The 25,029-nt window shown below is 47.5% G+C and overlaps 2 protein-coding genes across 15 annotated transcripts in view; both read left to right on the top strand.

Annotated features, from left to right (window-relative positions):
• Positions 1 to 50: 50 nt before the first annotated feature.
• On the top strand, positions 51 to 11,475 carry Atf6b (activating transcription factor 6 beta). 2 transcript variants are annotated; one of them, XM_078020266.1, is made up of 18 exons: positions 51 to 93; positions 669 to 748; positions 877 to 955; positions 1,224 to 1,315; positions 1,814 to 1,949; positions 5,578 to 5,663; positions 5,807 to 5,942; positions 6,029 to 6,160; positions 6,310 to 6,443; positions 7,207 to 7,392; positions 7,483 to 7,574; positions 8,771 to 8,950; positions 9,122 to 9,229; positions 9,423 to 9,504; positions 9,650 to 9,720; positions 9,914 to 10,025; positions 10,164 to 10,248; positions 10,779 to 11,475. In XM_078020266.1, the coding sequence occupies exons 1-18, from the start codon at positions 66 to 68 to the stop codon at positions 11,006 to 11,008; spliced, it is 2,049 nt and encodes a 682-aa protein (XP_077876392.1). In that variant the 5' UTR covers positions 51 to 65; the 3' UTR covers positions 11,009 to 11,475. The 2 variants fall into 2 exon arrangements, with proteins under 2 accessions (XP_077876392.1, XP_005339015.1); XM_005338958.4 differs by lacking the exon at positions 51 to 93 and adding an exon at positions 132 to 288.
• A 134-nt stretch (positions 11,476 to 11,609) lies between these two features.
• The window catches only part of Tnxb (tenascin XB), a 65,424-nt gene continuing 52,004 nt past the window's right edge, over positions 11,610 to 25,029 (top strand). For 12 of the 13 annotated variants that reach the window (XM_078020258.1, XM_078020249.1, XM_078020248.1 and 9 more), the window contains exons 1-2: positions 11,610 to 17,009; positions 24,306 to 24,695. In XM_078020258.1, the coding sequence (XP_077876384.1) occupies positions 24,317 to 24,695 (379 nt within the window). In that variant the 5' untranslated portion in view covers positions 11,610 to 17,009; positions 24,306 to 24,316. The remainder of the gene's footprint in view (positions 17,010 to 24,305; positions 24,696 to 25,029) is intronic. The other variant, XM_078020246.1, reaches the window with a different exon arrangement.

A 25,029-nucleotide genomic window follows, 5' to 3' on the forward strand; every position in this document is an offset into this window, starting at 1 on the left:
AACTACTACTTCCACCGCCGTGCTCCCATTGGCCCTGCCTGTACAGCCATTTCTTTTCTCAATTCATGTGCTCAGCATCCAGGTCTTTTACTGGTCGGTAGGACTTCCGGGACGCCCCCCCTTTTTAAAATAGTCAACTGATTAGTTGGTGATGGGGAGAGGCGGGCCTTGGGAACCGTCTCATGGTCGGGGGGTGGGGGGGTAAGATGGCGGAGCTGATGCTCCTCAGCGAGATTGCAGACCCGACACGTTTCTTCACTGACAACCTGCTGAGCCCGGAGGACTGGGGTGTGCGGAGTGAGGCGTCGGGGAGGGAAGACGGCTGTGGCCAACTGTGTCCCTGAGGCACGCGGGAAGAAAGCGAAGGCCAAAGAGAAAGGCTGGGCGAATACGGAATCCACCGTCCGAAGGAGGGCGGAACAGGGGGGGGGTGGATCGTGGTTTCGGGAGATGAAGGAGTTGGGGAAGACCTCCGTTCCCAACGGGAATGTCGAGTTGTTCCGGGGTCGGGGGAAGGAGGGGCTGAAGTTCTTTGGCTGTATCACTTTTCAAGTGGGCGGGCGGTGGGTCTGGCCGGGCAGAGCCAATGAGGGATGGGGCGGGGGCTTGTGTGCGATCGGTAGGCTGGGCGGTTGGACGACCCTCCTGACACTCCGCACTGCTTGCAGACAGCCCCTTGTATACTGGCCTGGATGAAGTGGCCGAGGAGCCGACGCAGCTCTTTCGTTGTGTGGAGCAGGATGTCCCGGTATTGCTCCCCTAGCCTTTCTCTAACCTTTGGTGGGTGGGAGTGGACCCAGAATTATGACTTGTTTCAAGACCAGAGGCATCCCTATTTTCTTACATTCCTTCTCTCTGATATCCCCCTTTATTCAGTTTGACAGCAGCTCCCTGGATGTGGGGATGGATGCCAGCCCCCCTGAGCCCCCATGGGACCCACTGCCTATCTTTCCAGGTAAGATAGTCTTTGTGGTTGCTTCAGCCTTCCAGAATCCCTTATCTTCCCACTGTTTTCTAGAAACTATGTCATCCCCTGAGTCCTCACACCTCTTCCCCATAAGTGCCTGTGCACTCTTTTTTCCTTTGATCCCTTCTGTGTGTTCCTTCCTCCATGCTCTTGTGGAGATATCTCTACCACCTCCCTACCTGCCATGTCCCTCAACACTTTTTAGACTCTTCTCAGGCTTTGCTTCCTGGTTATTATCTAACCCCTTTTCCTCCAGATCTTCAGGTGAAGTCTGAGCCATCCTCCCCCTGCTCTTCCTCCTCCCTCAGCTCCGAATCATCACATCTCTCCACGGAGCCCTCCAGCCAGGTGAGAGAACAGTCTTCCTACTCTGTGTTGCAGGGACTTTTCTCCATTCTCTTTACCCATGGATGCTGAGGAAATGATTTGCTCTGAGTCATGAAGTGGAGGGAGGTGTCTTCTTCTGCCTCTGCATTTTCCATATTCCTTTCTAGTTGCTAGAAGTGAAAATGGAGTCTTTTTATATACAGAGATATGTGGCAGCAGTGATGTGGGGTTGGGAAGAAGAGAGGTGTCACTGCTGAGAATTCTGGAGCTATTCTTGCCCAAGTTGTCTACTATATAGCAATATTCCAAATCATGAAATTTTATCAGCCTTCCCAGGAAGAAAGTAGAAAAAGCAAAGGACAAGAGATAGCTTAGAGAGATGCTCAGTACCATTCAGACCACAATAATTGTCAGATAATTGACAAGCTCTAAAACTTCTGTTTTTGCTCTTATTCTCAACACCTTCCTTGTTTTCTTTCCTCTTTTCTGCTTCCCTGTTCCACCCTGATTTTCATCTAGGTCCCTGGAGTAGGGGAAGTTCTGCCTGTGAAGACAGAGTCTTTAGCACCCCCACTATGCCTCCTGGGAGATGATTCAACTTCCCCATTTGAAACTGTCCAGATTACCGTGGGCTCCACCTCTGATGATCCCTCAGGTAATAACAACCTGCCACTGAGGGGCATGGTAGCCCATGCCTGTAATCTCAGTTACTTGGGAGGCTGAGGCAGGAGGGTCACAAGTTTAAGGCTAGACTCAGCAACTTAGGGAGACACTATCTCAAAATAAAAAGAACTGTGGATATAGCTCAGCAGTAGAGTACTTACCTAGTGTATATGAAGCCCTGGGTTCCATCCCCAGCTTGGTAAAAGCAGGAGAAGTAGGGGGCAGCTGCCATAGTTTTGGGGCTTTACCAAGGTAGTCTACTTCTGTGTATGTGTAAAGATAGAAAAGTGGGTGTAGGCAATAGGATAGGAACAACAAGGTGGGGTGGGAAAATAGCAGGTAGCAAGGAAAAGGGCCAGGAATGAAAGGGAGAATTTTCAGAAACTGAAGCAAAGGTATTGATATCGATGATTTCTTTTTTTCTTGTTCTTAGTGTCCTGTTGTGTTATTCAACTTACCATTAATTTGCATTTTTAAAAAACTGTGGACAATTTAGGACATATTTATTTGTGTTATTTTTACCCCAACTGTTTTATTTTTATTTTTTTGAGCTGAAGTATCGCTGTGTTGCCCAAGCAAACCTTGAACTCCTGGCCCCAAGCAATCCTCCTGCCTCAGCCTCCAGAGCACCATTCTACCCATCTTCTTCCAATATTTAATTATAAAAATTTTCAAACATACAGAAAGGTTGAAATACCATATATCTAACCCCTAGATTCTACAGTTAACCTCATTTGTGCTATTTTTTTGGTGATTTTTAAGTTTATTATTCAAAAGCACATTTAGCAAATATTTATCTAGTACCTAATTCATATTAGATACTGGACAGCATGTTGGGAAAGCAAAGATGAAAAAGATGTGACCACCACACTGACTTAAGAGCTCTGTAATATAGTAGAGAGAAAGGCAAATATGAGTCAGTATAGCTGTGGTCATTCCAGCATAAAGATCTTTGGATGGTAGGAGGAAAGTTCATGAGAGAGGGCTGCTTAACCGGAATGGGCCTGGATGTGGGACTTGCTCCTGAAGAAAGGTTTCCTGAGCTGAGATTTTGTTTTGTTTTACTTTATCCTTTTTTGTTGTTTTGGTTTTTAATGGACGTAAATTAATGGACATAAATTATTTATGGAGTATAGTATAATACATGTATACAATGTATAATGATCAGATCAGGGTAGTTAGCATTTTTTTTTAAAGAGAGAGAGAGAGAGAGAATTTTTAAAATTTATTTTTTAGTTTTTGGCAGACACAACATCTTTGTTTGTATGTGGTGCTGAGGATCAAACCCGGGCCACATGCATGACAGGCGAGCACGCTTACCGCTTGAGCCACATCTCCAGCCCGTAGTTAGCATTTTCATCTCCTCAAATATTATCATTTTCATGTTTGGGAACTGAGCTGAGTTTTGAAGGACAGATGGAAATAAACCAGATGGATGAGAGGGTTGACTTGTGAGTATTTGAGGACCCTGCAGCTCTTTGGAGTGGATGTAAGTAAGGTGAAGACCTACAGAGGCTAGGGGACCAAGTGGGCAAGGGGCCCCTTGTTCAAAGGCAGTTGGGAGCCTTTGAACAACTAAGTGAGGGGGAAGGCATAGGATTATAAAGATGTCTCTGGGGCCTGGAGACATAGCTCAGTTGGTAGAGTGCTTGCCTCACATGTACAAGGCCCTGGGTTCAATCCCCAGCACCACACAAATAAATAAATAAATAAAAGTAAAATAAAGAGGAATGGATTGTAGAGAGGCAAGACTAGTGAGATGGACTAAGGAAGAAACTCATGCCATTAATCAAGAGAAAACATTCCAATGCTGAGAAGAAGACAGATTTGAGAAAGAATGAAATGAAAGGGATGAACTTCAGTGATCCTTGGCATTGAAGAGAGGTAGGATTCAAAGAGGGTGCCTCGGTTTCTGACTTACCAGGTACCAGTGCTTAAGGGTACTGTTTGCAGGATGGAGACTGCAAAGGCAGGAATTTTCTGGTCAAGGAAGATGATACTACACTTGATCTTGGCCAAGAAGCGATCAGGGAAGAGGATTAATTCAATGTTGGACATGATGACTTTTTATTTCAAAGTGCCTTTTGCCTGGTTGAACTCCAACAAGAAGCTGGAGAGCAAGGGAGTCCACTGCTGCAATCCATTTAGATTTTCTTCCTGGACCTCATCAGTTCAAGGAAGGGTAGAGAGAAGTTTAGAGAGACAAACAGATCATATCTAGCAGACTATTAAATGTTACAAATAGGGCACACACAATAAGAATTGAAAGACTTTTAGCAGCAAAGATTGTCTGTGACTTGGTAAAGCACATTGTTATTGAAGTCAGATTCTTCCCTATTTTTTAGGTATTTTCAAGGTCCTATACTTTATCCATTACTATGATAGGAGCATAGTCCCAGCATTTGGAGAGCTTTGTGAGGGCTATAGCACACAAATAATAGTGGTCACCTCATAGAGTCAGGTGGTACATACTTGTAATCCCAGATACTTGGGGGCACTAAGGGAAGAGGATCCCAAGTTCTAGGCCAGCTTGGGCACCTTAGCAAGATTCTGTGTCAAAGTAAAAAAAAAATTAAAAAGGACTGGGAAGTAGCTCAGAGGTAAAGCACCCCTGGGTTTAATTCTCAGTGCCAAAAATAAAAGCAGCAGAAATAATAATGATAGCAGTGGTCTCTGAGGAGGGATGTTGGGTGGGTAGGAGACAGAGAAGGGAAGAAAATTTAATTTTCACTGAATTCCCCTTTGTTCTTTTGGAATGTATATCATATGACTATTAAGTATCCAAAATATAAATTGTAAACTTTAAATAGCAGTATTAGCAATCATAATTTACCAGTAGCAAACAAGTGGTATGAACAGAGATAGTGGTGAACTGTTGCCCTTTGACCTGAATCTGGGTTTCATTTCAGCCATGTGGGTCCTACATTTGTTTTCCTGGAGTTATCAACAAAATATGAAGAGATTTAACAGAAGCTATAGAGGCTCAGAAGTGCCTGAGGCTTTGTAATTTAGTGGCTGGGAAGCTAACAGATATCAAAAGGGAACTAGTATGAAGGAAAAGGAGTGAGCCTCATTTAAGGCCAGTTGAATTTGGGTACATGGGGGCATGAAGATGTAAGTGACCAGCAGTCAGCTTGCAAGTCAGGATTGGGTTTAAGTGATAGATCACTTGCAAGCTGGGTAGTTCTTAGCGTGGGAGGTACTATAGGCCAGGTTGGGTGGAAATACGGCAAGACAGGAACATGGGCCATGTAAATACTGGAGACTCTGTTTGGGTCTCTGCTGTGTGAATGAACAAGATTTGTGAAAAAGAAAGAGAGAATAGCAAGAACAGCCTTGAGAAGAACTAGCAGTAATAAGAAAAATTAGAGAAATTACTGAAGGAGAAAGAGTACTGAAGAAAGGTAGAAGACGAATCATCAGGGTAGCAGCTTCTGGCCCCTTCTGAATTGCCTACCTCTGGCCAGAGTAGTATCATAGGTAGTACAAGAAATAACTCATTTCTCCATCTGAACCCTCTTCCACGTCCTCTTCAATATTTACCAGATAATATTAGGTAAATTTATTTCTTTTTATTTTGTTTAAGTTTATTGCTTTTATTTCTTCCTGCAACCCCACAGATATCCAAACCAAGGTAGAACCAGTCTCTCCATCTTCCTCTGTTAACTCTGAGGCTTCACTGCTTTCGGCAGACTCCCCCAGCCAGGTAAGTATAACTTCCTTTCCTCCTGGAGCTCCTCTGAGCTCTTCCTGCTTCATGGCTGTGAGAGCTTTTCTCTCTTCAGCTCCTTCTCCTTGACATATCTGATATTCCTCCTGTCTAACTTCTCTCTGGACTGCCCCACATAGGCTTTTATAGGAGAGGAGGTGCTGGAAGTGAAGACAGAGTCCCCATCCCCTTCAGGGTGCCTCCTATGGGATGTTCCAGCCCCCTCACTTGGAGCTGTCCAGATCAGCATGGGTCCATCCCCTGATAGTTCCTCAGGTAATGGGGCCTCTTGACCCCTGGGGTCCTTGGTAAGAGGTCCAGAGTCCTGAAATTCCATCTTCCTCGCTTTCACCTTCCTTTAGGCAAAACCCCACCCACAAGGAAGCCACCACTGCAGCCCAAACCTGTGGTGCTAACCACCGTCCAGATGCCACCCAGAGCCATGCCTCCTAGCACCACTGTCCTTCTACAACCTCTTGTCCAGCCACCCTCAGGTACCAAAGAGGGAGGAGGCAGGCTGGATTGACCTGGTCAGAGAGCTCCCAGCCATGGAAGCACCTAGTCCTTGGGTGCTTTGGTACAGGGATAGACAGAGGACCCCATGTAACTCATAGCTCTCTGATGTCCTGTTCACTTGCCCCAGTGTCCCCAGTTGTCCTCATCCAAGGTGCTATTCGAGTCCAGCCTGAAGGGCCAGCCCCCACTGTTCCACGGCCTGAGAGGAAAAGCATTGTTCCAGCTCCTATGACTGGGAACTCTTGCCCGCCTGAAGTGGATGTAAGTATTGGGAAGAAGAGGAGTAGAGCTAGTGATAGAAAGGGACGAGAGAGAGGGGGCTAGGGTTGTGGCTTAGTGGTAGAGTACTCACCTAGCATGCATGAAGCCCTGGGTATGATCCTCAGCACCACATAAAAACTTAAAACTAAAAAAATTTTTTTTTTAAAGGAAAAGGAAAGAAAGGGATGAGGGAGGACTAGGGATGTAGCTTAGATGGTAGAATGCTTGCCTTGCATGCACAGGTCCTGGGTTCAGTCCCCAGTACCCTGCCACCTGCCCCCCCCCCCCCCCACACACACACACACGGTGATAAGGGAAGTCTCTCTTGGAGAGAATGGTGGATGAGGAGGGAGTTAAGATATGGGAGCAGAAAGTGAAGATGTAGACCTATAGATGATCCTGGAGGTCAGAGTGCAAGGCTAAACTTTGTGCAAGTGCAAGGCTAAACTTGGTCTCTGTAAACAAGGGCTGGGAAGAAGGAAGGCCCACCAAGTAAAGAGGTTTTACCAGGATGGAGGAAATTCTTCCTGCAGTCTTAATTTCTCCCTCCTCTGAGTGACAGAGGGAACAGGGAATGGTTGAGAGAAGGGTTCCTTCCCTGGAATGTTTTAGTAGAGGAGGAAGCCCCTCTGGCTGAGGAGGTGGAAGGTAGGAACGGCCCTTGGGAGATTTGTGTAATTAGTCCCTGAGGCCTAGGGGCATTGGTCCCCCTTTCTAGTTCATCTATTATTTTCTTTTTGCCTCCTCCTCTCTGGGTGCCTAGGCAAAGTTGCTGAAGCGACAACAGCGAATGATCAAGAACAGGGAGTCTGCCTGCCAGTCCCGTAGGAAGAAGAAAGAGTATCTGCAGGGGCTGGAAGCGCGGCTGCAGGCAGTACTGGCAGACAACCAGCAGCTGCGTAGGGAGAATGCTGCCCTCCGGCGGCGGCTGGAGGCCCTGCTGGCTGAGGTCAGATTGGACTGTCCTTGGGAGATGGGTTGCAACACAGGCTCCACGAAATGACATCCTGTTTCTTTTGCTTCTCCTTCTGCACCTTAGAACAGCGAGCTCAAGTTAGGATCTGGAAATAGGAAGGTGGTCTGCATCATGGTCTTCCTTCTCTTTATTGCCTTCAACTTTGGACCTGTCAGGTGAGATCCTACTCATTTCCCTGGAACCCTCTGGGTGGAGCTGACCCTCACAACTGTCAGATTGCCTGCTTTGGCCAAGTCTGTTTCCTTCCACTTGTACACAAACAGTTCTGGTGTCCTCAGCAATGGTGGTATATCCAGCAGTTTTTTTGTTCCACTGTTTCCTTCATGGGTGGCACATTGTACAATAGATAGATGTTGGTGATAATGTTGATAAAAATAATCCATATTGAACTGGGAATGTAGTTCAATGGGTAGAGTACTTGCCTGAGATGTTCAGAGCTCTGGATTTGATCCCTATTAACCACCAAACAAAGAAACAAACAAAACAGTGACTGTTAAGGGCTTACTGAGTTCTAGGCTCAAGGCTAAGCATTCTTTTTCTTGTTTTCTGGACCTATGAGGTAAAGATGGTTCCTATTCCCATCTTAAGATGAAGTGACTTGGTCTTACTGGAATTCAGGCAATCTGACTACAAAGCCTTACTCTTTATTTTTGGTACCAGGGATTGAACCCAGGGGCACTTAACCACTGAACCACATCTCTAGCCCCTAGACAGGGTCTTGCTAAGTTGTTGAGGGCATTGCTAAGTTGCTGAGGCTGGCCTCAAACTTGTGATCCTCCTGCCTCAGCCTCCTGAGCCATTAGGATTATAGGAATGCGCCACATCTGGCAAGCCCTTACTTTTTTTTAGTTGTAGACAGACATAATACCTTTATTTAATTTATTTATTTTTATATGATACTGGGGATTGAACCCAGTGCCTCATATGTGCTAGGCAAGCATTCTACCACTGAGCTACAACCCTAGCCACAAGCCCTTACTCTTTTTTTTTTAATATTTTATTATTATTATTTTTTCAGTTGTACATAGACACAATATCTTTATTTTATTTTTATGTGGTGCTGAGGATCGAACCCAGGGACTTGCACATGCTAGGTGAGCTCTCTACCACTGAGGCACAACCCCAGCCCTCAAGCCCTTACTCTTTTTTTTTTAATATATTTATATTTTTTACTTGTAGTTGGACATTTACTTATTTATTTTTTATGGTGCTGAGGATCAAACCTAGTGCCTCACATGTGCTAGATGAGTGCTCTACCATTGAGCCACAACTCCAGCTCCAAGCCTTACTCTTAAGTAGATACTTAATAAGCTGGACTTCTTTATCCTGCTCTTTCCTTCTTTGTCCATAGTATCAGTGAGCCTCCTCCAGCTCCCGTCTCTCCTCGGATGAGCGGGGAGGAGCCTCGACCCCAGAGACACTTGCTGGAGTTCTCAGAGCATGAGCCAGTTCATGGAGTTGAACCCCTCCAGGGATCCTCCCAGGCCCCTGAGGAGCTGCAGCCTAGCTCAAAAGGCTTGCCCAGTTTCAGGTAAGGAGAAAGAAGCTGCATCTCCTTTGTGGGTGTAAGCAAGTATTCTCCCTAAAAGCACTTTTGCTTGAAGAGGGAGCCAAAGCTGCTCTCCTGCCACTGGCACCTTCCTTGTTGATGTGGGTATACTGGGAAGTCTCTGATGGGTGCTTCATCCATGCCTCACTCCAGGAACCTGACAGCCTTCCCTGGGGGTGCCAAGGAACTACTACTGAGAGACCTAGACCAGCTGTTTCTCTCCTCTGACTGTCGGCACTTCAACCGAACTGAATCCCTAAGGTATGGGGGAGTCAGGGCTAGGCTCTGACTACAGAGAGATGCTAAGCTCAGAGGCCCTCCACTTCCTGGTTCTCCTCATGTACTGAAGCACCAGCTCCCCTGCCTTATCTTCTCACTCCTGTGTGCAGGACAGAAAAGCATCTAGGGCATCTAGGCCTGGCCCAGACATGTTTACCCTGCTGCGCTTCTCTAGGCTTGCCGATGAGCTGAGTGGCTGGGTCCAGCGCCATGAGAGGGGCCGGCGGAAGGTCCCTCAGAAAACCCAGGAGAGACAGGTAGGATGGGTAAGATTGTTCAAGGAGGCCACTTGAAGAAAAGGGCTAACTGTTCTGGGGAGATATCTTGTTGTGGAGGTTTCAGGAATTGTTTGGGGAAGTGGAGGAATGGGCGTGAGATGGGGGCCACCTGTTCTTCTTCTAGAAGTCTCAGCTACGGAAGAAGTCCCTTCCAGTTAAGGCAGTCCCCACCCAACCTCTTGATCTCCCAGAAAGGTGAGTACTGGGGTGCTTATTTATTAAGTGAGGTTCCACTCTGAAGAGCCATACTATGCTTGTCAGTATTGTCACCAATGAGATTATCCTCCACTTATCCTCTGAGGTCTCTGTCTCTCATACTCTTTCATCCTGGCCCAGTGGGAAGTGGGCATTGGGTTTAACTCCAAATCCTGTTTCCCCACCTGCCTAGGGATTCTGTGGGCCAACTGCAGATTTATCGACACCCAGATCGTTCACAGCCAGAGTTCCTGGATGCGATTGACCGCCGGGAAGATACATTTTATGTTGTCTCTTTCCGAAGGGTAAGTACTCCTGCCCCTGTCTGTCATCCCAGACTCTCTAGCAACCTGTCTTCAATGAGAAGATAAAGAGTAAAGCTGGAGTGCCTGTTTTCTGGCATCTTCTCTTCCACCTCCCAGCCTGGCCCCTCTGTTCCCTAGGACCACTTGCTGCTACCAGCAATCAGCCACAACAAGACCTCTCGGCCCAAGATGTCCCTGGTGATGCCTGCCATGGCCCCCAATGGTAATTCTTTCCCTCTGGGATGTAGGGAGGGGTCCTGAAACCAAGGAAGGAGAAAGTTCTGGTAGGGAGATCCAGCAGGGCAGCTGAGGGAGAAGGGAAGAAGAGTGGGACATTGAGAGATGCTAAGCTCAGAGGTGAGAAGAAGCAGGAAGTAAGTGGAGAGAAAATCAAAACTCAGAAGATTATAATGGGAGGAAGCTAAGGGTGGGTGCTCCTTGGTGAAGGTGCTTGGGCAGGTGGCTGGGCAGAGGGCATGGGCTGGGAACCTGCTAGACTCATGTCCTTTTTTTCCTCTTGACATCCTCTCTTTTATGGCCCCCTCCCCTATCAATATCATTTTCTTTTCCTACCCCTTTCCTCCTCCCTGCACCAAACTCCAACCCTGCCATCCCATTTCACCCCTGTTATGGGTCCACCTCTGTACCATTGCCTTTTCTTTTCCTCCCTACTCACCATAACTTTTCTGACCACACCTCTGCCCCGCATTTGCCTCCCCTTTCTCCTCTTTCCTGACTCTCCCCTTCTCACAGAGACCCTATCAGGCCGGGGGGCCCCAGGGGACTATGAGGAAATGATGCAGATCGAGTGTGAGGTCATGGACACCAGGGTGATTCACATCAAGACCTCCACGGTGCCCCCCTCGCTCCGAAAACAGCCGTCCCCAACCTCGGGCAATGCCACAGGTGGCCCCTTGCCAGCTTCTGCAGCCAGCCAGGCCCACCAGGCCTCCCACCAGCCCCTCTACCTCAATCATCCCTGACCTCTGTAAACACTAAGAATTGGGGATGGGGTGGGGGGTACAGTGTGACCAATTGGGACTGTTTCAAATTCCCCTGATCCCTGGGTTTGGCGGCAGCTGGTAAATGAAAGACAGGGTATGGGGGCTAAGCACTTATTTGGGGGCTGGGTGGTTCATCTCTCTTCTCACCCCACTTCAGAATATAGGGCTTCTCTCATTCCCATGAACCCCTAGACCCTGCTTCTTTCTCTGAGAGTATTGAGTGTTGTTCAGTTTTGGGGTGGGTGGGCTGCTGCATGTTCTGTTCTTTTGTTTCTCTGTTTGAGGGTACAAGTGGGAATTAGTCCCCAGGTGGGACAAGGGACATTTTTACATTTTGGAGCTAGTTACTGGGAGTAAAGGAAGGTTGGTAGAGGGAGATTAGATTTATGTGTGTGCATATCTTCTTTTTTGTTATTAAATAAACAACTTGGAGGGAGTTGAAGGAATGATGATTGCCTTCCTGGCTCATGATGGGGAGTTTTGGGAAAAGTGGCTTCTGTAGAGCCAGCATCACAAAACCAAGCACTGAAGACACTGCTGTTGGTGGGGTGGGTGTGGGATCACAGACCTCATGTCATCCCCTTGCCCCACCCCTGTAACTCTGGGGTATGTCTGTGTCTCGCAGGGATGTCTATGGCGTGACAGACTAGAGGATGCAGATCCCTGGAATGTGTCTGAGTAAACAGGAAGGACAGGGGGCCCCACGCCCTTCAGGGTCCCCTGCTCTCCAGCAGGTTCTCCCTCCTTCCCCTTGCTTTCCAGGATGAGCAGCAGCTCACACAAACAACAGGAGCTGGGGCCAGAGGGCCCTGAGCCCAGGAAGGAGGGGCCACATTGGAGAAAGGGGTGCTATTTGGGAGGAAAGGGGCATGTTTCTGGCATCCTCTTAGCCCTAAACCAGAGGGACTGGGATCTGAGGGTTCAGATGAGGGGGTTGGTGGGGGGGTCGGGCAGAAAAGACTGTGTATTTTCTAATTAGGAGGAGGGACAAAGTGAGGAGTTGAGTCAGCCCAACTTGGAGAAATCCCCTTCAGCTGCCCCTGTCCAGCAGTGCCTCAGGCTTGACCCTGCAGGAGTGTCCTGGGTCAACTGGAGGGTGTGAGCTGGGCTTGGGCTCCACGCCCAGATGACTGGACAGGGGCTGCCTGGGCCATAAGCCCAGGCCTGAAGGAGGGAGGAAGAACCTCACGTGTCCAGCCAGGCTCTCCCTTCTCCCTACCACCCGCCCATACTGTGTTTGGGGTGAAAACAGACTGGATAACTATGGCAACCTGGAACTGGGGCTCCCAGGAACTAGACCTCTCCTCCCTCCAGAGGGCAGCCCTGGTCCTCAGCTGTGCTTCCTGCACCAGGGTCCCTAGAGCCTTATCAAGCTCTACAGAGGCAGTAAGTTCCATGAGAACCAGGATTTTAGAAGTAGATGACCTGAGTTGGGCTCCTCCTGCTTTGCCTTTTATTAGTGGATGTCCTAGAACACTGTCCTCAGGGTCCTCATCTGAGAAATGTGATACTCCTACCTACATCTTCTGGTGGGGTGAGGATGAAAGATGATATTTTCAGTGTTCACTCCATAGTAGACACACCGTTCCCTCGGGCCTTACTTCTTTCTCTCCCCATTTACATTGCCTTTCCCCCTCTATTCTCATTTTATCCCGTCTGGGTCCATCACTGTTCAACTGTCCTACAGCTCCTCCTCCTTCCTGACTCCAGTTGGAGAAAGTGCTTCAAGCACTGGCATCTCATGCTGGAGGCTATAGGATGGGGCATGCTGCCCCTCCACTAAGTGGCCAAGGATAGCTGGCACTCTGGTGTGAACCAGGCCTCATACCTCTTGGCTGAGGGAGTGGAGTAGCAGGGAGGATGGAGAACTGTGGAGACTGGGTATGCCTGGGGTGGGGTGAAGGCAGGCTCCTGGCTGCTGCCCTCCAAGCCTGTGTGGGTTTCCATTTCCTTTGTCCACAGCCCCTTCCAAGGCTACCTCAGCATGCCAGGCCACTGTCACTCCTGCACTTCATTGCTCCCTTCCTCTCTTAGTCCCTCTTGATCAGTTTTGCTTTTTGGGGCTACCACATCCTGCTTCCTCCCTCTGGATCCCCACCTTTTGTTCTCTGTGGTCCCTGACTCCCTGACACCAGTGTCCCTCCCTTCCTCTTTTCTCTGCTTCTTTCTTGCCTGCCTTTTTTTTTTTTTTTTTTTTTTGGCCCTCCACCGCAGCACAAATTATCACATCTTTTGACCCTTTATTCCTGTTTTGTTTTTTTGTTTTGCATTTTATTTTTCCCCTTCTCTCCCTCTGCTTCACTGTCTTTCTTCCTCTTATTTTTTTCTTGGTCTTCTGGTCTCCTGCTGCTGACCCCGTGCATGCCTCCTCCCTTTTTTATGCCACCCCCCCATTTCCCTTTCCATTCCTTTGTCCACATTCCTTGCCCCTTTCCATTACTTCCTCTCTTCTCCCCCGCTGCAGTCTTCTCCTCCCCCCTTCTCTCTTCATTTTCCCGCTCCAGTCCTCTGTCCTCTTCCCAGCTGTGGGGGCCAGGACTGGGGAGCCTAATGTTTGCCTCATCGTTCTGCTATGACTTCTGGATACAGCACATCTGGATTCCGGGGCCCAGATGTGTGGTTGCCACAGCGACCTCAGTCCCTCTGGTAAATACAGGCGCCCACCCGCCCCAGAGCAGAGAACAAAACAATTGTGTGACTTTCTTTTGTCACGAGATAGAAATGTCTTCCCTCCTCCCTTTTCCCCACACCCATGTCTCTGGGCAAAGGAAGTTTTAAGGGTCCAGACCCTTCTTTCCATGACTCTCTAGCCCCCTGTTCATCCTTGGCCTCTTAGTTCTCTCCCATCTCAGGCTGTTTTCTATATTCCCATCCTCATCTCCCAGCCTTCAATTCCCTGTAATAAATGTTGGACATCCTACCCCATATGCAATTTAGGCAATTTCTTCTCCCTGAATCTATACAATAACTGGATACAGAAAGAAGTTTTAAAAATCCAGCTTCTTTACGCTTTCTTCCTCAAGTTCTTCAAGAAGCTACTTTGCTTGTTTCTGTTTTCAACCCCTTCCTTTCCTAGAGCTGCTGGGGAAGGGGGAGAGAATGTAGGCTTTGGAATCAGAAAACTGGGGTGAGGCCCACTTTCACTACTAGCAAATTCTCCTGGACAAGCCACATAATGTCTATGAGCCTCCATTTCCTCATCTACAAAGTGGGATTCATAAAATGCCTGTGTAGGAAACTGCTTTGTAAACGGAAGCCCAGTACAAATGTTTCCTATCTTTCCTTCTCTGGGACTGATTTCTTGGCTCACAGCCTCCTTGGCCTCCCTTCTTCATTTCCTTCTCTGTCCTTCAAGCCCTTGCCCTCAATTGCCCTTCCTTTTCTTTCTCTTCTCTTTTCCCTTTTCTTCTATGTATATCTTTTATTCTATAACCTCCTGAGGTCAGGACAGAAACTTGGAGGATCATTCAAGGATGGAGGCTCAGAGCTGAAGATACCAGCTGAAGACCTTGAGAACAGTCAGAGCACACGGACAGTTTTGGAAAACACCATGACCTCTCCACCTACCACCCAGGACACTTCAGTGAAGCCAACCCAACACCTGACCAGAGGGCTTCCCTGCCCTCACACCTGTGGTTCTCTGCCAAACACTTGCTCCCCATAGTCCTTTCACGATTCAATATTGACGAGCATTTATTGATCACCTGTGCTGTGCAAGGCTCAGTGCTTTTCTGAAAAGAAGCAAAATGTTTATAAGGCCTGGACTCCTGAGAGACTGAAATGCAGGAGGTGAGTCAAGATTTAGACAGTCATTATTTTGGAACCTGGAACTACATCAAGCTTCCAGTGGCTTTCCCAAATGCCTCATAAGCTTGTCAACATCTGGAACCCCATGTTCCTGTCTCAGACCCCAGCATCCGGTCCCCAGAGGTGGGCTTCCAAAACATCCTAGGGCCATACTTCTGGTTTTTGCTTCTCTCCAGAGTCTCCTGACCACTCTCTGGACTAAATAACCATACTTTCTAAATACTGAAAAGAAGACAGGGCCTGGGGGGTGGGTGAATGGATATAACCATAGAAATTGGAGGGTGTCAAGAGAAAAAATCCATACTCTACAATCTGCTCTCCCCAGGTGGTGCAATTTCAAGACCCTCCCTTGCCTTTGATTTGTCTTCCCCACTGCTTGCTGGGAGATCTGGGAGAAGGTGGTACCTACTCATGGCTCTGAGGGTTCAGGCCAAAACAGAGGAAGGAAGCTTAGTCCAGCTCTATCCAAGATGCTGACTTCATCCTTCCCATCAAAGCCAGGAAAAAAACAGCCACATACACCCAGGCACACGGACATACACGGGGACACCCATGAAAGAGGCCATGTGTGCTTCTGCTCTCAGCCACGCAGAGCTGAGTGGGCAGTGGCCACAGCCACATGCTGTGCCAGTATACCCAGACCCAGGTACCCAGTACATCTGTGACTAGATCTCTGACCTGAGGTGCAGACACCTGTGCCTCAAATCACATGTGGCATCCAACACATGCCTGTTTTAAGTTCCTTCACTATCACCTATTACTTGGCCAAGGTACACCTTTTTGGTGAGGCGTGGAGAGGAGTCTATCCTCCATAGAGCCTGGGTCGCGTTCTTCCTCAGTGTGAACAGTTCTCTGTGACGGAAGTCCCATTTTTAGCCTATTAACAGGGCAGCACTGGGAAAATGAGGCCAGAGAAACACCCAACAGACTTAATGTGGGGTGTGTTTGCTTGATCAGTCTTTCTGTCTCGCCTGAGACCAATATGCCCTTTTCCTCCAGCCCCTGTTTCTCTCCCTTCCCTGCTCCCCAGGCATTAATTCCCTTCCATTCTGCCTTCCACAACATCACCTCTCCATTTCCACAACATCACCCATATGTGCCTCCTGCTCTAGCTCTTTTCTTCATCCTTTTACTTGCCCCTAACCTCAGGTTTTCCTTCCCTGTCTTCCCCTCAAACCCTACTTCTTCCCACGTCACATATACCCTGATGTTCAGTCAAGTGCTTGCCTAGTTAGTCTCACACATTTTTCTAGGGATTTGCTGAGGTGGGAAAATGAGAACAGGAAAGGGACTGGTCAGAGCAAACAGAAAGGCAGCTTGATGACAGTGTAAGCTGGGGAAGAGGGAACAGGTGGGAGCAATGGAAGCAGGTCGGGTGGATGTGGAACCCCATGGATGGTCTCTCATGGCAGAGATTTTAGGGTTAAAGGGGAGGTTGCCTCCTATCTCCTGCTCCTACCTCTGCTCCCTACCCTGCATGGCCAGTGGGGAATAGTTGGGGGGATGAAGGAGCCTGTGCTAGCAACAGATAGGGTGAGATTCCAATTGGAGCAGCATCTGGGAATAAGTGGGAAAGGAATTTGGGAAGGAGCAGGAGAGGGACTGGCCATGAGGAACAGTGTTGGCAGAGAAAAGAAACTGGGTCTGAGAAAAGGGGCCACAGGTGGGGAAAGGATGGGGAATAAAGAACTAGCAGGAAGAATAGGGAATGTCAGGTTGGGCAAAACTTAGGGTGGGGAGGAGTTTAAAATAGGATGGGGAAAGAACGTGAGAAGTTGAGACAGGATGAAGTGGGTGAGACAAGGGTATGGTGGGACTCTGTGGTCCTGGACAGGGAGGGGGCCAGGATGATGGCAGGAGGACAGGAGGGGTGGTGTCTAGGAGGGGTGGGAGGACCTGCCCTATCTCCGCTCCCCTCCCTGACCTCATGCTGGTCCTCCCCTTCTCCTCCCCCTGCTCACTGCAGGCTCCCTCCTTCTCTCTGTCGCTGCCCAGATCGACAGTCAGTCTGGTCCAGGCTTGGTGAGCCTCTGCTGCAGGGGACAAGTGAGGGGGACCTCTGGGGAGTCTAGGGCTGCCAAAGGGAGCCCCCCCTGGCCTGCTCTGAGACACTTCTTTCCCAGGATTGGAGACAGAGCAGGTGCAGAGGCACAGCAGCTGCCCTATTGCCCAGGTAAGGAACAGAGCCCTAGGGAGACACCGATGAGGAGTAGACAGATAGGGATTTCACTTCTATCTGTCGGAAACACCCCAGCAAAGGTGTGGCAGGAGAGCTGTCAGAGTCTCTCCTAGGACAGGGACTTTTGTTCAGGACAGAGGGAATAGGGGCATCCACTGGGATCAGACTCCTTGTAGAGGATATATCTGGAGGGTGAGACAGTGTGCTTGTGGGAGGTGGGGGGTGCCAGGGTTTGGATGGTTCCCATAAAGGCATGTGAAAGGAATTGGGAACAAACCCAGGGACTCCGGGAATAGTACCACGGTGAAGGTGATTATCAGTGAGGTGCTGAGGCTGCCGAGAAGACAAAGCTGGGCTGATCTGGTGAACAGCTGAACCTTAGGAGGAAAGTGCGGGTGAAATCCCAACTGCCAGGACTGTAGTGGCTGAGCCAGATCCGGAGGTGCCAGAGGGAGCTTTGGGCATCCAGACGGGGACTTCCCAGATGACAGCACGGAGGTTTCACAACCTGGGAGGGAGCCCTAGGGAGTCTTAAGCCTTTAGGAAATGCTGAAATGGGGCAAAGTGAGGACTCGCAGGTTTGGGAAGGGCACAAAGCCTACAGAGATGATCCTGAAGCTTGTTCTTGGCCGGGAGCGCTGCACCCATAACTCACAGTTCAGCGCGGCTGCAATGGCTGAGTGATGTCCCTGGAGGGGCACAGGACTCTTGTCTTCACTCTGCCGTCCCCTTCTAGTCTCCTTCTGCTCAGTCGGAATTGTCCCACTCACCCCCTAATGCACGTGACACACCCTGGGTGGGGCGGGCAGGCCTCTTATCTCGCCTGGAAAGAATTTAATGGCTTAGAAACAACTGGAAGCGGAACTGAGGGGAACTACTGGGAAGCAACTAGGAAACACCGCAACTGCCGCCTGCCCCACCCTTCTCCACTTCGGAGACCTCCAGCCCCCTCCCCTCTTTCCCTGGCCCTATCTCCAATCCCTTGAGATCCAGCACCTCAATTCCTCAAACTTCCTTCTGCTTAAATCCTGGCCACTAATGTAGAACCAGAACTCGCCTTCCTGTCTCTCACTGTCCTCCTGACCTTTCCCACTAGGGATCCGGAAATCCTTTTGTCTTAGTTTTTCCATTCTCCTGGCCCATCAGCTGACTCTATAGGATAAGGGGCAGCTAGGTCCCCAACTCTCCCTTACCAGTACTCTCTTCCCACCTGCTTCTTATCCAATATCTCAGGCTCCTGTGCTCCTTCCCTCCTTTCTCACTCTTAGACTCCTTCTGCCTTTACCCCTCATTGCCAAATTCAGCTAGGGGTGTGACAGGAGGGGCAGAGGGAGGAATTAGGATGGGATCAGAACCCCCCAGTCTCTGACACATCCCTCATAGAAGCCCACCCCCTCCACACCCCATGGGTTCTAGAGTCCATGATGAGCAAAGTGTCAAAGTTGGCCACAAAACCAAATACCAGGGATGCTGAGTCACAGTTTGGGAAGATGCCCCTACCCCTACCAGTCCTCCAACTGTGGGAAGAATGCCAAGAGGGTGAGGCCACATTTCTCCCAACCAGCCACACTTGGGAGAGTCAGAGGGGAGACACAAGAGATACCCAAATTTGCTTGCCCATTGCTAAGAGAATAGTCAAAATTTTCCAAGAATTGGAGTGGGTGGCTAGAGGGGTGGCGGTGGAAGGGAAGGGGAGGGAACTGGGAAGGAGGCTCTGGGAATGGTTTATGGGGGTTGCACCTGTCTTCTAGACCAGCTTTCCAGAGAAGGCAATGGATTCTGTATACTCCTTCCTGCTACAGAGACTCCCTTCCGTGCCCATGGGGAAAGAGACTGAATCCTATGGGGGTTGGGGGATGGGAAAGGGACTGGAGAATTCCCAGAGGCCTTCAGCAGTGTCAGAGAATACAAGAGGGACCATGTATCCTCCGCCTCCCACTTCGGAAGAGTCCTAGGAGTGCAGTTCCCTTCTATTCAATTCAGTTCTTCATTTTCACAGCTGCCCTTTGAGACAGCAAGAAATCAACTTTCGTAGTCATCACTCAATGGCTAGGTAGAGGGGAGGTTGTGTGTCTGAGTGTGAGTATGGTGTGTACTGTGTACACGTGCCTGCACAGATTCAGGCTTTATAGGTGGATGTAAGTATTTTATGCACAAGCATGTTCATATTTGTATTTGTGGATGAACACATGTGAATATCTTTATTTGTGTTACATATTTGTCTGTGCATGCACCATCATAGTTGGTGTGTGGATGATTTGCACAGCTTTAGACAGAGTGACAGGTAGTTTAAGCCAGAACCCACCTGATACCTAAAACTACACCTCTACCTGAGAAGGGCTGGGGCACAGAAAAGGGTGGCTGTCTACATTCAGATTTGTCTGCCTTGGCTACCTGAGGTGAGGTGCCTCTCCTTGTGGAAACACTGTCTCTGGTGTCCAGTTCCCCTCTGTGTCTTGATGGCTGATGGGGGACTGCGGGGGCTTGTAGCCCTGAAAACTCATTTTTCTCTGACTCAGAGGCAGGCAGGAAATATGTAAATTGAGGGAGGGGGGTCAGTCCCTTGCCTCCTCATCTGTGACACCTTCCCTTACTAGTTCATTTTTCCGATGCCTACTCTGCCCTCCTGTCTCCAGTCCCTCTAGTCTAGAAGAGCCGACACCTGCCAACATTACTCCTCAACTTTTACCTGAACTGAAGCTTGACTCACTCCTCTGTACTCCCTCATTCTCCAGAACCCTCCCTCCCTCCTTGCCTCTCAAACCACTATCTCCTTTATGTCCCAGCCCTTGCCACAGTGAAAAACCATTACCCAGATTAAGAAATAAGATTTCCCTGGGCTCGATTACCAGCACTGTTTTTTATATATATAGTATATGTTTTTTAAAAGTATTGGGGAGTGTAGCTTGGTGGTAAAGCATTTGCCTAGTATGCACCAAACCCTAGGTTCAGTCCCAGTACCATTAATTGATTAGTTAATTCTCAACACTCTGTATTCTCCCATCATGTCCCATCTGGTCATTACCCGAACTATGAGCACCATATTCATGACTCAACACTGTAGATTACCATCCTCTCTTCTTGAACTTCATTTAAATAGAATTATTCAGCATGTTCTCTTGTGTGTCTGGCTTCATTTGCTCAAGCTTTTAGTAAGATTCATCTATATTACTACATTTAGCTGTAGTTCCTTCTCATTGCTTATTTTATTCTACTGTAAGAATGAATCACAATTATTTAATCCGTTCTGCTGATGTGAAGCATGTGGGTAGCTCCCAGTTTGAAACTATTCTGGGTAGTAGTGCTATGTTGGTTGTATTCCTAGGACTGGAATTGCAAGGTCATGGGGTTTACATATGTTCAGCTTTATTAAATCAAGTAAATTCAGCCAAACAGTTTTCTAAAGTGCTTATACCATCTGGTCCTTCCAGGATCCATCCAACTCTGGTCTCTGACTGGTCTACCCTGGCTACTGCTTTCTAACTAACTTCTATTCACAGACACTGTCCGTGGTCCTAGCCCTGACCTTGGTCCTATTCTTGACTTCAGCCTTAATGCTAGTCCTGAGCTTAAATTGAAATTTTCATTCATTCCTATAGTGAATAAATATTTATTGAGCACCTGATATGTGCTTGGTGCAAGGATACAGCTGACAAGGTCGGGGGAACAGTTACTATGACTGCCCCATAGACCTTATGGTCTAATGGGAAGATTGAGAATAGGCAAGAAAGTAATAAAATAATCCCATCATATATCTATTTGTATATGATCACAAATTGTTATAAATGCTGCAAGTGGGAATTATATGGTACTGTGATATCACATGATGGGGGACCTGACTTGTTCAGAAAGGCTTTCATGAGGAAATGATATAGGGCTGAGATTTGAAGGATCTGGAAGCCAAGAGAGAAGGGAAGAGTAATCCACATAGAGGGAACAGTGTATATGAAGATCTGGGATCAGGAAGAAGCACAAGGAATATGAGGGACCTAAAGAAGGCGAGTGGAACTGGAGTGGAAAGAAGAAGGGAGATGAAGTAAGAGAAGTCAACAGCGGCCAGGTGATGCAAGGCTGTTTATCATTGTTCTGAGATAATTTGGAGGGGAGACACTTAAGAGTTCCAAGGAGAATAGGGACATCTGGTTGCCTTTCCGGGTTGTGGAAGATCAGCTAGAAGTCAATGGCCATTGTTAGGCAAGAGGTGGATACTAGATTGGACTATAATGATGGTAAGAGGGAAAGAAAGAGATGTTTATAAGAAAATGTGGATAAGTATGATGAAATATGGTGGCATTGAATGAGAGTTGGGTTTCTGCTAATAGAGCTGGATGAATAATAGAGCCTGTGCATTGGGAGGGAAGGGATATGGGAAAGACAATCATGAGTTCAGTTTCAGAGAAGATGCCAAGGAGGCTGTAAGATATATTGTTGTGGAGGTAAGAAATGTCTGGGCTGGTTTTACAAATTGGCATATAGTTTGGAAATTACAGTAAAAGTCTGGATGATGGTAATTAGGTAGGTGACAAGAGCAGGAGTTCTTTACTGCAGATTACCATTATTTGGGGAGCTTTTTAAAAATGCTAAATAATACTTGGCTCCTTCCTCACCCAGCCACATCTCGAGTGTTCAATAGTCACATACTTCTTCTGGCTTCCATACTAAAAATCTCAGGCATAGAATGTTTTAAAATGGGAGATATGATCAACTGTATTTGATTTTGAGAGAGGCCAAGTAAGACGAAGACAAATGGTCCCTTGGATTTTGTGACACCAAGATCATTGGGATATTTCAGGAGTGTTGTTTGGTTGGTTAAAGGGGTTGTGTGAAGCCAGACAAGAGTGGATTGAGTCATGTGTGGGATATGGGGAAGTGGAGACAAGTGCAGATAAATATTTTGCCAACTCTGACCATGAACTAGGTGCAAAAAAAATATGTGGTGGTGGCTGGAAGGAGTGCGATATCAGGGAAGATTTTTAAAATTTCTTTATTTTAGGGTTTAATTTTTCAGACAGTGAAATGTACAAATGTTAAATGAACAGCTCAGTTATTGTTTTCTTTTCCTTCCTTCCTTCCTTTTTTTTTTTTTTTGTCTGTGTGTGTGTGTGTGTGTGTGGCACTGGGGATTGAACCCAGGGTCCTCTATCACTGAGTTATACCCCCATCCCTTTGTTTTAATTTTTATTTTGAAGCAGGGTCTCCCTCAGTTGTGAAGGTTGTTCTTGAACTTAAGATCCTCCTGGGCTGGGGTTGTGGCTCAGTGGTAGAGCACCCACGTAGCATGTGTGAGGCCCTGAGTTCTATCCTCAGCACCACATAAAAATAAATAAAATAAAGATATTGTGCCCAGCTAAAAAATAAATATTTTTTAAAAATCCTCCTATCTCAGCCTTCTGAGTCTCTGGGATAACATAGATGCACTACTCACCTGGTGGCTATATGCTTTAGTAGATACTATCAGTTTTCCAAAGTGCCCACACTAATCTATGCTCTGCTTACAACGTGTGAGAATTTCAGTTGCTTCATATTCTTGCCCATATCAAACAGTCCTTTTAAGTTTAGCCATTCTGGTGGTTATTTAGTGGCATCTCATTGTGGTGTGAATTTGCATTTTTCCTGATGACTAATGATGTACACCTTTTTATGTTTATTGGCTCTTTGGATACATTCTTTTCTGGAGTACTTATTTAAGTCTTTTGCCAGTTAAAAAAAATTTGGCTTTCTGTTCTTTAATAGATTTGTGTGTGTGTGTGTGTGTGTGTGTGTGTGTGTGTGTGTGAGAGAGAGGGGGGGGGGCAGGGAGAGATTTTATCCCATCCTGTGGCTTGCCTTCTTATTTTTACTAGTGTCAATTGATGACCAGAAGTTATCAATTCTCAGTGAGATCCACTGTGTTTATTTCTTTTATGGTTAGGTTTTTTGTGTGTTCCATTTAAGAAATCTTAACTTACTCCAAAGTCATAAAGGGTTTCTTGTATTTTTTTTCTATAAGGTATTGTTAGGAAAAGCATTGCTTTACCTTTCATATTTAAGTTCACAATCCATCTCACTTTAGCCTCTAAATATGGATATGAAGTGGAGATTGATTTTTTTTCTGCATGGTACTTCAATCCACTCAGCACCATTCATTAAAAAGACCATCATTAAACAACCATTATTTCTTTCCTTCCTTCCTTCCTTCCTTCCTTCCTTCCTTCCTTCCTTCCTTCCTTCCTTCCTTCCTTTCTTTCCAGGGTTAGAGATCAAACCCATAGCCTCACACATTCTAGACAAGCGCTCTACCAGTGAACTACACCCCCAACCCCTTTTTCCTTAATTGCAAAGGCACTTTTGTCATTTATCAGGTGACCATCTGTGCTTGGGTCTTTTCTGGCTCTTATTCTCTTCCATGTGACTATTCTTGCAACTTTATAATAAATCTTGGCACTTGATAATGTAAGTCCCAAGGAAGAGGCTTTTTTTTTTAAAATGGGAGATATATGAACTTATTTTAAAAAAAACTGATGGGAAAGATCTAGTTGAGAATGAAGAAGGGAAAATAATCTATACCTTAAGGATTCTGAAAGACTACAGGAGCTGGGATCCAGGTGCTTGGTGAAGGACTGGCCCTAGATACTCATCTACTAATTTCATTCAATATCTATGTATTGGGTGGCACATTTACCAACACATTACTTTGTTAGGGACAGGGGTACAGCAGTGCTAGGACAGTCAAGATCCCTGTTCCAAAGAGGCACCCATTATGGTAGTGGGAAAAGACAAAAGAACAAGAAAACAAGGCAGCAGAAAATGCCATGAGGAACATAAACAGGCCATTGAGATGAAGACTACTGACCCAGCATAAGGAAGGACTCTCAGGGTCAATGACGCATGAATTAAGATTTGAACTAGAAGTGGCCAGCTGGGGATGTAGCTCAGTGGTAAAAACAAAAACAAAATTAAATTGAGTGAAGAGCATCCTAGACAGAGGGAAGATAACAGTGCAAAGCCCTTAGGCTAGTGTAAACTTCGAGCACTTGTGACAAATAAAAGATCACTCTGCCTGTGAAGGGAGAACACAGTTTTTATAAAGGGAACAAGGTAACCAAATGACATTACAAAGAGTGGTAGAGACCAGATAATGCCCAGGAAAGTATCTTTTGGGGTTGGGCTGAATGTGAATTTTCACAAATATGTGAGTTGGGTAGATTAGTTGTGAGTGGTGGGACTGCTGGTGTGTTGGGGAAAAGGGGGTGATGCATTTTGTCTCCTTCCTTTTGAAGCTGCTCTCATACTTGCCCTCTCTCCCTGCAGCCTCCTGAACGATGCCAGCCCAATGTCCTTTAACCTCCAGTCTGACCTTCCTGGTACTGCTGGGCACAGCCAGCGCAGGCCCCTTCCCTCCACGGTCGAATGTCACACTCCCAGCTCCACGGCCCCCTCCCCAACCAGGGGGAGGAAGCCCCTCTTCTCAACTTTACGAGCATACTATGGAAGGAGGGGAAAAGCAAGTGGTGTTCACCCATCGCATTAATCTGCCCCCCTCTGCTGGCTGTGGTTGTCCCCCAGGCACTGAGCCCCCTGTCCCTGCCTCAGAGATGCAGGCCCTGAGAATCCGGCTAGAGATCTTAGAGGAGTTGGTGAAGGGGCTCAAGGAACAGTGTACTGGGGGATGTTGTCCTGCTGCTGCCCAGGCTGGCACAGGTGAGCTGATCATCACAAGAGGAGGCACAGAAGAGAGGGTGGAGAAGAGGGTTAGAGTTGGGTGGCATCATTAGTCCATAAAGGATCTTGAATCTTGGTATGAATTACAAAAAGGCACCCCTTCCTTGCTATTAGGAGGGGTGGATGCAGCCCAGGGCACAACTTGGGGAGTAGAGCTGGGCTAGATGTCAACCCAAGCATTTGATAAGGTCATTAAGCAACTGAAAACTAAGTTGGCCTTATGAAATGAGGCTGGCCCTGCTGGAGGAGGGCACAGGAGCACTATGTAGGCTCAGTCTCTCTCCCTGCAGAGAGACTGAGGCCTGTCTCTCTC

Source organism: Ictidomys tridecemlineatus, chromosome 8 (genome assembly GCF_052094955.1).
Source record: "Ictidomys tridecemlineatus isolate mIctTri1 chromosome 8, mIctTri1.hap1, whole genome shotgun sequence".
Classification (NCBI taxonomy): domain Eukaryota; kingdom Metazoa; phylum Chordata; class Mammalia; order Rodentia; family Sciuridae; genus Ictidomys; species Ictidomys tridecemlineatus.